Source organism: Xenopus tropicalis, chromosome 2, assembly GCF_000004195.4.
Source record: "Xenopus tropicalis strain Nigerian chromosome 2, UCB_Xtro_10.0, whole genome shotgun sequence".
Classification (NCBI taxonomy): domain Eukaryota; kingdom Metazoa; phylum Chordata; class Amphibia; order Anura; family Pipidae; genus Xenopus; species Xenopus tropicalis.
Genome location: NC_030678.2, coordinates 54,935,595 through 54,947,385, shown reverse-complemented (window position 1 = coordinate 54,947,385; position 11,791 = coordinate 54,935,595). Strand labels below are relative to the sequence as shown.

Here is an 11,791-nt window from a genome sequence, read left to right as displayed (position 1 = left end):
TTAAACAAACAGAGTATTTAATCTTCTTCCACTGGATAGTCAAGAATTATATTTCCAGGCAATACATTAAAAGATTGATAGATTTATAAAACGGGGAATGCAATAAATAAAGCACTATACTAGCGTGTACTGCACATAGCAGTGATGTATAGCTTCTTAAGCAATAAAGATAAAAGGTGCACTTACCTATGATATAGTTTTCCACTAAAACCTTATATAGCATTAGACTATTTGCAACTTTTCAATATATAAGAACAACACAGCAGCAGTCAATATACAGAGGAGTACATTAAACTTATTGACCCAGTATAAGTACTATGCACATTTTAAAATAAAACACAGCACTATTTATACTCCCATATGTTTAGCTTGAATATATTCTTATTTTTAATTTTTCATACATTCAATTTCAATGGCTAAACATATTAATAAAACTTGAATTTTACTGTATCAAAGTAAAAATGATTTCACATACATGTGCAATCATTGTAGCAGCAAATCCCCACAAAACCACTATGAAGCTTCCTAGGAAACCTATGAATGAGGCTGGTTTTCCTAAATGTCCTTGTCAGTCATAACAGATTAACAGCGGCCCCTTTAATGAACAGTAGGCAGCAGCAATGTGTGTCTAGCTTTGCTCTTAAAAACTGCATGTCTGGCTTGTGTGTCTAGCTTTGCTCTGTACAACCCATACAGGGATGATATTATGAATACAAATACGGAGGGCATCCTTGAAGGAGAACTAAAGCTTAACTAAAGGGCTTATTCACTGCACATGCTCTGTGCTGCTGTTATTACCTGAGCTTAGGGACCAACTCACAATATACTGTATAGATAGAATATAAATGCTACAACACAGGGCTAAGTAGTAATTGATTCAGATTCTCATTACATAGAAGCTAAGGAAGCAGAGTGCAATTACCAGAATTTAATCACTAGATTTGTAGCATCAACTTCCATGACAGGTGAACCCTATTTTCTGCTTGAGTCTTTGTGACAACAGGGATCCCCAAACTATGACCTGCGGGCCAGATCTGGCCCCCCCCAAAGTAATTTACCCGGCCCCCGCTGGAAATAGGAAATAGGAAAACGCAGTGGGGAGCTGGGAGATAGAGGATCAAGCAGGGGAGCTGGGAGAGGGAGGGCAGAGCAGTGGAGCTGGGAGAGGGAGGATGGAGTGGGGAGCAGGAGGATGCAGCGGGGAGTGGGGGAGCTGGGAGAGAGAGGAGAGGGAGGATGGAACGGGGAAGCTGGTAGAGGGAGGGCAGAGCAGGGAGCTGGGAGAGGGAGGATAGGGCGGGAGCTGGGAGAGGGAGGGCGAAGCGGGGAGCTGGGAGAAGGAGGATGGAGTGGGGGAGCTGGGAGAGGGAGAACGCAGGAGCGGGCCGTAGTTTGACCCCACAGCGGGGAGCAGGCAGCAAGAATGGGCCATAGTTTGAGGACAAAGCAGGGAGCTGGAGGTGGAGTGGTAGTTCAAGGACAAAAGTCCGGCCTATGAGTAAGTGCCCCACAAGGCACGAAACGCGTTAGGCTGCCTTTCTTGTCCTGTAAATTAATTTTTGAATCTTACTTTATACCTACTAATTATTGTTGGTTATCTTTGCATATCAATTATCCAATAGTCCGGAATTACAAATCAGCATTACACCAACATAATCAAACAAGATATCTTTTATTTAAAAATATCAAAATAAGTTAGCAAAAATAAAAAAAAACAAAAATAGCAAATCCACACATTTAAAAAAAAGGCCATAAGTTGGTCAAACAGCATTGCAGTAAAATAAAAAAATTGGCCCCAGTGAGTAAAAAATTGCAAAAAACACACACAAATAAAAATCGCTATGAAAATATATTAAAACATTTCATACCAAAACATGGAATTTTTCAGAAGTTTTTTTTTTGTTTTTTTTTTAGAATTTTCAGACACAATATCTTTAACAATACTGGGATTTGAATAAGATTATTGAATATTTTAAGTGAATAATAAATATAGTGTTGCTCTTCTTTAAATTAATTAAGGGTTCAACAATTTGATTTAATAATTTAATTAAATAATGGCCTTATAAGGCGATTTAGTAATTCCGGGTTAATAAATGCATATTTGCTTATTACGGTTCAGAATTTTCAGTGCCAGGAAGTGTAACCTATTCACATAAACAGAATATAAAATGTGCTTGGGGGCCAGAAGTAGTGATGAGCGCATTTGTCGTGCGACAAATGCATTTCGCAAATTTTTCACCGTTTAGTGAATTTTCTTGCTGTTTTGCAAATTTTATGGCGAAGCGAAATGGGACAGATTCGCTCATCACTAGCCAGAAGGCATTTTATGGAATAGCACTACACAGTTGAGTCCTCGTTATTATATCTCTAAAGCATTGTACGCTTACATATAGGTCCAAAAATAAACAGCAACGATAGTGCAGGGTGCTTAATGCTGAATATGCTGCTCGGGATAAGTTATAGACACCTCCCCAGATGTGATGCTGTCGACAATTGATGACAAGGAATTGATGTCACGTTGCTCGGAAGAATCGTCACTCAAGAGATGATCTAGGTATAAAAAGAAGTTTATGTTATATTCGATGCATTGCAAAGGGCAATATTCTGTATCTTTTGAGAACAAATGTTTATTCGCTTTAGTTAGATCTACTGTAGCTTTTAGCTGTGTTTAGCTCCTGATCTGTTCTGGCACATTTGGTCACTTCATAACTTGTCTGGAGTACTGCTTAAATGATTAAAGTAACAATAATACTTTAAGGGACATATCACTAATGAAACCAGAGGGTTTACGTATAGGCAAGAGAGAATAGATAATTATAGGGTCTTAATTCTTAAGTCCTATTTTATTGAATGTTTTTAAATGGCAGTAGAATAAAACTTGTTACAGGTAGTGGACCCATTATCCAGAATGCTCGGGACCTGGGGTTTTCCAGATAAGGGATCTTTCCGTAATTTGGATCTCAATAACTTAAGTCTGCTAAAAATCACTTAAACATTAAATAAACCCAATAGGCTTGTGTTGCCTCCAATAAGGATTAATTATATCTTAGTTGGGATCAAGTAAAAGGTACTGTTTTATTATTACAGAGAAAAAGAAAATCAATTTTAAAAATTAGAATTACTTGCTTATAATGGAGTCTATGGGAGATGGCCTTTCCATAATTCTGCACTTTCTGGATAACGGGTTTCTGGATAAGGAATCCCATACCTGTATTATATATTTTGTGCCCCACATTGTCTTTACAGGGTAGAACTGAGAGCCCAATTTTTTATTTTACTGTTCCATGCTGAAGAAAACTTTAAATGATTTTAAATAAATGGATTTACTTCCATTTCTTTTGACACAGTGTACCCTTGCCCTAATATTTAGGATATTATATTGGCCTATATTCTTGAAAGATATATGAGACATATGAGAGGGGGCTTGCAAAGCCACTTTTGAAAATATTTAAGATTCTCTATAATTTATTGTATTTCTACAACCCAAGAGCAATGCAGTTGCTAAAGCCAAAGTGACACTTCTAATCTTTAATTACTCAGAAACGATGTTGGCTAAATGCAGTATGTATAGTTTTGTAGTAAGTAACTGAATATGTAATCTTAAATAAAAAAATGTGTATGTTTTATACATAAATCACCCAATTAAATTATATTTAACGTGCATGTACTGTATTGCTTTTTAATGTGTAACTTTCTGTTCTGACCTCTCTGGTCTGGAATTTAAAGTAATGTTTAGTTACTAGGGTCACTGACCTCAGGCAGAGAATTAATGGAATGCCAGGCTGAATGTTTCACGTGTCTGTTGTAACTTCTCCCTCTGCTCTCTATTTATGCTTCTGTCTGGCATTCAAACCCCTTTCTGGAAGTTTACACCATACTGGCAGGGCATAGCTGGAGTGGCAGAAAGGTGAAGGAATGAAAAAGCATGATATTTTGCTACTGTCAACAACATCATGCCATTTATTAGGTGAAATTCCCCTTAACAAAACTCAGGGGCTTTTATTTATATGTTGTACTTGAACTGCTGTTATTTTTTGATTGGAAAGAAGTTGTAGCTACTGTTTACCTGAAAATTGCATTTATGTTCTCCAGCCATGTTTGTTAAACTATAGTTTTCAAATGAACAAGATTGGGCATATTTTTATTGCTTTCTTCTCTCTGATGTGTGTATTTTTATTGCTTTCTGCTCTGCAGTTTAACCCTTTTTGTGCTGGCACTTTTTGATATTGCACGTTGCCAGGAAACACACAGTGCACAATGTATCAAAAGGAAACAAGAAACACAGAATCTGTGGCACGGATAGGCTGGTACTCTCATGTCAGTACCAGAAAATGACTAACCACCTGCTCTGTCTCTGCCCAGTGCTGCCATACAGACCTAAGAACTCCCTCATCACAGGTAGTAATTGTGAAGGGGAGGAAAGCTTACTGGAGGATATACAGTCAGGAGCAGAAGCAAGGGGGTAGTTGACAGAAGTGTAGGCTATGGGGGGGGGGGGGATGGAAGTGTAGGGGAATGGAGACAGGGGAAATGAAGGGAAACATAGTGGTGGTAAAGAAAGGAAATGGAGGCAGAAACATAACCATCGATATCAGGGGCCACATCACCAACCATACCTGGGTCCCTCGCAAAAAAGTTCTATGCTAGCAGGGAGGCAGAAATGGAGGGTTCCAGGTTATGTACCTGGTGGGAATGGGGTCTTTGTGTTGTCACCAGCCCCATGGTGTTAGTGGGAGTTGTAGGCTACCAGTGGGACCTCTCTAGGCGGACCCTCAGTGACTGAATGGTCAGAGGGGTCTGTGTTGCTATAGTTACAGTTTCTGAACAAAGGAGGGGGCAGAGTTTTAAAAGACATGCAGTTTAGAGAGTGCTCTTAGTAAATTTCGAATCAGCTGACATTGAGCAATAAATTATAATGAAAAATGTAAAGATTTTAGAATTTATCTTGGAATTACATGTCCTGTATAAAGGAACTTGGCCTGTGGCCTTGTGCTTTTAAATGGTTAGGTAACATCTTGTGATTTCCAATGTCTTTTTAAATTACAGAAGGGGATGTAATATCCAATATATATTCATAAGTCGTGTGAAGCGGTATCCTGTTGACAAAACTATTTGATCTACAAATTGGACCTGCAATCAGGCAAACTTATGAAGACAAATCGTGAATGCCTACATAGAATTATTGCTTATATATATATATCAACATGTATCTCAACATTGGGTTGAAAAAAAACAGTCAACATTCAATAAATTTAGCCCAATTTAGTATTTCTCTTCCACTCCGCAGCATTAGCATATTTGTACAGAATGACTGAATCAGAATATAACTGCTGCATATCATTCTGTCATGATTTTTTAAGACTCTTTTTCTATAAACCATTACAAAATGCATTCCAGTCAACCAGATTCCTATATCCAGAAAAATAACTGATTAAATAACATTTATAATATCTAATTCTTCATTCCATGATGCCAAAGAGCGTAGGTCACCTTATTCTGCCACTTGACCTACTCTTTATAGAACCACCAGCTCTGGTTGGTTCAATTAAATATTACCACTGCAACCAGTTATTTATTTACTTTGAAACTATTTATTGTGAACATGTGATTTTTTTTAATGGTGCGCATAATTTTTAATGTACAGTCTGAAGCCCTAAAGGGATTTCTGTCCCAGTTTAATCCATTAACATCCAGACCATTTGACCTTTCTAGGAAAACAATGTTCTCTACTTTTTATTTTAATGAAAATATAATCTTGTAAGTATACAAGAAATGATGAGGTTGTTCTAATGTTACTTTGGGAAAGGGCTGACTTTCTTCTCTTTTGTGTGTATACCAGAATACAAATTACACCCCCATCTATTTTACTAATGTTGGATACATTTTCACAGCCTTTTCCTTATTATACCTGCATTAGACTGATCAATGCTGAACACTGTTTCCTTTCTTCTTTATTTCAAAAGCAACACAGGGTTAAAACAGGGAAATAAGTGCAGCCACCACAAGCAGAATCCACCTTCTTCATGTAAACATCATTGCCTGTTTTTATTAAGCATTGACATAAAAAGTGTTCTTTTGACTTTGCCAGTGTAAAGTTTCCTCAAAAGCAGGTGTGAATACATTTTCCTTAAAGAAAATGTTGTTTTTGTCCATGCAGTGAATGAAAAGGGCCAGCACAGCAGCTGGACTTACTGGCAGCTCTCTATAAACTACTCTGAGATAAATATATAAAAACAACCATAGTTAATTGATCACAAAGGTCTAGCAAATGTTGATTCAACATCAAGGTTCACCCAGGAAACACCCCAGAGAGGAATATCTAGTTTAGATGATTTATAAGCCATGTTCTGTATATATGCTTTTTTAAATTGAAGCCAATGAATGTTGCCATTTCTGATCCAGGAATAACATTTAAACATAAGCTTTAAGCATCTTCATCCAATATGTATTCAAAATCAAATCATGTTCTTATTTTTTTATTTTTTTCAGTGGTGGTTGGACAGATGAATTTCTCTGTAAAACTGAACTCCATGGTCAAATTACTTACCACTTTGGCTGCCACTAAAGTCAGAATCGTTCCATTCAGGACTACAAGAGGAAGAGCTTGACCCACATTCACTTGATACCTGCAATAAAAAAGTCATTATATTACATATAGTACTGATTATTTTACAGGTAGGGGACCTATTATCCAGAATGCTTGGGAGCTGGGATTTTTCAGATAAGGGGTCTTTCTGGATCCCATACCTTAAGTCTACTAAAAATCATTTAAACATTAAATAAACCTAACAGGATTGTTTTGCCTCCAGTAAGAATGAATAATATCATAGTAGGTATAAAGTACAATGTTCTGTTTTATTATTACAGAGAAAAAGGGAAACATTTAAATTAAATGTTTGATTAAAATGGAGTCTATGGGAGATAGATGTCCTGTAATTTGCCGTTGTTTGCCCTTTGCCCTGACACCAAAGTTTTCATTTTTTGTTTGCTTTTTTCGTTTTAATATAGTATGCTGTCATACTTTCCAGAGGTGACTAAATAATAATGAACAGTTACCTGAAAAGGGACTGAAAAGCACAAGCCAGGTGTAAGTTACAGAGATATGTGTTAAGCACAGAAGTTACATGTATGGAACTTCCTTTAGCAAATTAAGAACTACTAGAATGTTGCCAAGTAGGACACTACAATACATAAATATATGTATGTATACAGAAGTAAGGGGACATCTACACAAATATTATAACTTTGTCTCAGATGTACTGATTTTTTAATTAAATATTCAGACTCTACAAAAATAATATTAATACCTAATTGTCCACCTCAAAAAAATAGTAAAAAGAAATAAATTGCTGACGCGTGCAGAATTTCTACAGCTAATTTATATTATATGAACAGCATTGTATTATTACAGGCAGAATGCACAAAAGCACTGTACTGCTGAGTATATTATGCATATCATAATACATGTGCACATCTGTCTACTGGGGTCATGCTTGTCACTGGGAAATGAATGAAATTTGCAATTCCCCATTATGAGAGAGAGAGGTTCATTTACTGGAGATTGAGCAAGACAAGAACATTACACATTAATGGTGGAACAGAGGCACAGATCTGCACACAGAAAGTTTGTTAATGAAAGCCTCTGATACTACACTATAAGGAAGATGAAATTTCAGGTTTCCTTAAATTCCAGAAACTGCAACTATATCTATACGCATTTTACAAAGTATTCATTTCAAATAATGGAATGTCTTGCTTTTTACAAAGCAGTCAGCAAGTAACTATGTTCAGCAAATTAAGGGTCAGGGTTACATTAAAAAAAAATGACCCCATACCATTGATATATTGAGTTTAAGGGTCACATCGAAAAGCCATGGCAGTTATGTGTGAAACACAATGAAAGATTTCTCTGATGGCTGACTAAAGTGTCCTAATATAAGCCCTGAAATCAATAGGTCAGTTGAATAGTCCAAAGCAATATATAGGAGATACAGACACATGCTATGATCACACACATAGTTTTTAAATAATGGATGATTAATGAACATTTTTTGTGCACGTATGGCTGAATGAGGAAGAGTGGTGCAGTTATAGAGGCTTTGCAACCTGAATGTAAATATGTCAGATGTCATTACTTTGAGGGTGCCTTACAGTGCTCTGGCAACGTAGCTAATGGGAGCCACAGCTCAGTGTGGTGAAAGTATAAATTGTATAAATGTACTCTCAAGTCAATATTAGCAGTATTGTGAATTTTCCAGGCTTACAATCTTACATCTATATCTAGCAAAGTGGGAGAAAGTTAGCTTCTTCAGCCACTGACAGTAATTATATCTGGATCAATATGATTCTAATGCTTTAGGATCATGCAGTCAGCTGAGCCCTTTATTACTCTCAGATAAAGTTCAGATTTCCCAATATATGGCTTTAGGGCTTGAAAGGAGTTAGCGACCAATACAGACTGTATAGGAGAGATCCATATTCTACTGTTTATTTACAGTGCATTTTATTCACTTTCCGGTCGTTAGTTGCAAGTGCAAGATAGCAATTATACAGGCTGCCTCCTCTACAGCAATGATTTCTAGACTTTAAACTGTGGCCATAATTTTTGCCTCACAGAGACAGCTAAGCTGGCCAGACATAGGCCAATTTTGTGTGCACTAATTGGTCAGCCATTGGCTGAGGTATGAGATAGTAGGAAATTTGCACATGCACATGAATTGCCAAATTGCACAGTTTTGATTAGTTGAAATATGTTGCCTAATATGTACCATTGCACCAACAAATCAATATATCATAGATTTTAAAAACAATACGTGTGTATGTATTTTTAAAGAATAAAAAAAATCATGTTTGCCTAGATGAAAACATTTTGCCAATAATTGAAAGTTCTAAAGACACTGGAATTTATTTAATGCAATCCTGCCAATTATCCATGAAACAAAGTAATTCTACTTATATTTCTATACTTTGTCGAATATATCAATATATCCTTACACTATCTCATGGTGGTATATATATATACACACAGTGGAACTAAGCACATGCATTTGCTTTACTCTAGTCTTACTGAAGACAAAAACCCTATTGAAATTCAGTGATCAAGGTCACAGAAAAGGAATATACAGATTTAGACAGCTGTCCCTGAATTTAAAGACCTTACAACTGGTTTAGACAAGGAATCATAACAAGTATACTAGAAACTGACATACATTAAAGAAACATACTAAAAACATGCATTCTACTATATTATTTCTCTTTATTCTCTGCTCCTTCTCTTAATCCCTACTAAAAAAATCACTATATATGTCTGCTGCAATAACAGTGTGTATTAATTTAACCCCTTTAATATCGTACTTGCTGTATTGTCTAGATAATATTTAAAACAATCATTTTGCCTCTGTAGCTTTGCAAAATTAACACAATGGAGAAATGACTTTTCACATTATGGCTCTGCAACAGCTACAGCGGTAAGTTTATAATACCTTCTATATGGTCAGAAGATATGTCGGTACATTGCAGTTTGTCTGGATTAGTGTAGCTTGATTGTATATGCTTATACTATAGGTTTTGTATCCTCAAACTTGTCAAAGAAGTTGATGATGAAAGATCTGAGCTTTGTCTCTCAATGATATTAAACTTAAATATATTCATTATTATTGTTAATGCTCCATATATTTATCCTCTATATATTATTCTTTGAATGTTTTTTATTTAATTTAATGATTTTTCATTTAATTTAATTATTTTTTATACTGGAGAGTTCTATAAAACTGAGTCAAATGACACAAATGCAGAGGATAAGGTAAGATATATATTTCTTAGCACAACAATGACCTCAATGCCCTTAAATGTCACAATTTTTGTGACTTTGATCTTTTCCTGGTTAAACCTACCTTCTTTTCCACTTTACAAACGTTTTGCTTCTAGCAGGGTTATGTACAGCTCTTTGCCCAACAGGTATTGTATATCATAACTGGACATACCTGCTGTTTCACACAATGTAGGCCCTCTTATCATTTCCATCAACAGCATTATTTCTGCTTATATAATATAAGCCATGTATATTGTCATACAATTATACATGGTGAAATTCTAAACACAGGAAAATTCTTATAATAATAAGTAAAACATTTAAATAGATCTAAAAACTGACCTAATTTCACTTAGCAATAGCTAAGTACCCCCCCCCCTTCATCTTAAAAACCCCTTCCCTAGTGGCTTTATGACACATTGGCTTATTGTAGATCCTGGTTATTACTAGCACATAAATCAGAGAAAATAATGACACTAAAACAGATAGTGTGCTGATTTATGTTCAGTGTAGTGTGGCTCAGAGAAGGTTGTTAGGTGTATATGTGTAGGCATGCCTGTGTAAAACAATTAAGATTCCAGGATGAAGCACATTGATAAACTCTATACAAGATTTTACCTACCACCCGTTGGGATCCATTACTGATGAATAATAAATCTCTCTGGTCCCTCTCCTGCTGGTTAAGGGAAGCCAATAGTGTCTGCAAGCGTTCTATATACTGGATGGCGCTCCTTAAGATTTCAACCTTTGGAAGCCTTTGGTTAGGGTTCAACAGAGTGCTTCTTTTCAGGGCTTCAAATGCCTCGTTAACTTTTTTTAACCTGCGCTTTTCCCGTAAGGTAGCAGCCCTCCTTCTGTCCATGGAAACCGTCTTCCTCTTGCATACCTTGCAGGCCCATGGCAAGCATTGGCCAGGGCAATGTTCTTGTTGGGTTACAGTGGGATGGGGAGAAACCTTGTCTTCAATTCCTGAGCCCTGCAATAAAACCCCATCCGCACATATCCCCACAGTGCCACGATCTTGAAACCCAGTTTGCTCATATGTAGGGAGCCTCGCAGAGAAATAGTTATCATTGTCATAAAACCTTTGGTCTGGAAAGAAATAAGGGCTGGTTTCAAAAAGCTCCATCATACAGGGCTGCCTAGAAGTGTTTCCTTTCGACAACTACACAGCAACTGCTCTTCTACTCTTCACACCAACTGTTTGATGCCATTTAAACCCTCTGCCCAGCATTAAATCACGCAGATAAATATAGAAAACATTCACGAAATCTGATCCACTTTTTAGCTGTTGCCTGACATCAAAACTTTTTTTTACATCTGAAAAAGAAGGGATTCTCCCTGGAGGATTCAGCTAGGGGAAAAAAAAGGACAAAAGAAAAATTCCCCTTTAAAAACCTTTTTAGTATTCAAGTTCATGTAACAGTTATATTATTTATTTATATAGAACACATTCATTTAGACAGAACAATAGGAGTACATATACATGTGTGTATATATATATATATATATATATATATAATGTATATATGCTTATTAATCTGTGTGTATGCTTTTAATTGGATTGTGTGTTTCTGTATATCTCATTACATTAAAAATAATGCTCTAAAATAATGCCCTAAAAATAATGATACCAATACAGGAAAAATAAAACAAAAATAGTATTTTATATTCCCGATGTACTGCCCATTTGAATTTATGCTATAGTGTCATTTTTCCCTTCTGTTTATTGCTGCCTTGCATTCAAGAGTGCCATATACATTCATATGTAATGTCTGGGTTGATAAAGGAGCACTGAGAATATCATATTTATATTTGATTTAGAATGCAGTGGTTAGGTACATCTGATACAGAGAATACAATAGACAAAAGGCTGATTCTTGCGCACAATACAGAATAAAGGCAATAACTGATACAACAATATGGTGATGTATAAAAACCAGTATATGTCAGAGGCGGGTGAATATTTTACCTTTTAAA

General features: G+C 36.1%; 1 protein-coding gene and 1 long non-coding RNA gene across 3 annotated transcripts; one reads left to right on the top strand and one right to left on the bottom strand.

Annotated features, from left to right (window-relative positions):
- Positions 1-1,653: 1,653 nt before the first annotated feature.
- Positions 1,654-11,018, bottom strand: myog (myogenin (myogenic factor 4)). Of its 2 annotated transcripts, XR_004221066.1 has the most exons (4): positions 10,434-11,018; positions 6,548-6,626; positions 3,754-3,891; positions 1,654-2,550 (listed from the first exon to the last, which is right to left on the bottom strand). XR_004221066.1 is itself a non-coding variant. In NM_001016725.2 (3 exons), exons 1-3 carry the CDS (start codon positions 10,938-10,940, stop codon positions 2,429-2,431), a joined length of 708 nt encoding a protein of 235 aa, NP_001016725.1. In that variant the 5' UTR covers positions 10,941-10,976; the 3' UTR covers positions 1,903-2,428. The 2 variants fall into 2 exon arrangements, 1 of the variants encoding a protein (NP_001016725.1); NM_001016725.2 differs by lacking the exon at positions 3,754-3,891 and having other exon boundaries at positions 1,903-2,550; positions 10,434-10,976.
- On the top strand, positions 3,872-6,651 carry LOC116408819. Its single transcript, XR_004221277.1, has 3 exons — positions 3,872-3,967; positions 5,047-5,161; positions 6,490-6,651. It is a non-coding gene; the product is annotated as an uncharacterized LOC116408819 (long non-coding RNA).
- Positions 11,019-11,791: the final 773 nt, after the last annotated feature.

What these genes read in the sequence shown, in the direction of transcription:
- myog (NM_001016725.2), bottom strand. Translation starts at nt 10,940, where the DNA reads ATGGAGCTTTTTGAAACCAGCCCTTATTTCTTTCCAGACCAAAGGTTT. An exon ending in GTAATGGATCCCAACGGGTG is followed by an intron (nt 6,627 to 10,433) that starts GTAGGTAAAATC and finishes TTTTTATTGCAG; the next exon opens with GTATCAAGTGAATGTGGGTC. An exon ending in CTTTAGTGGCAGCCAAAGTG is followed by an intron (nt 2,551 to 6,547) that starts GTAAGTAATTTG and finishes TTTTATACCTAG; the next exon opens with ATCATCTCTTGAGTGACGAT.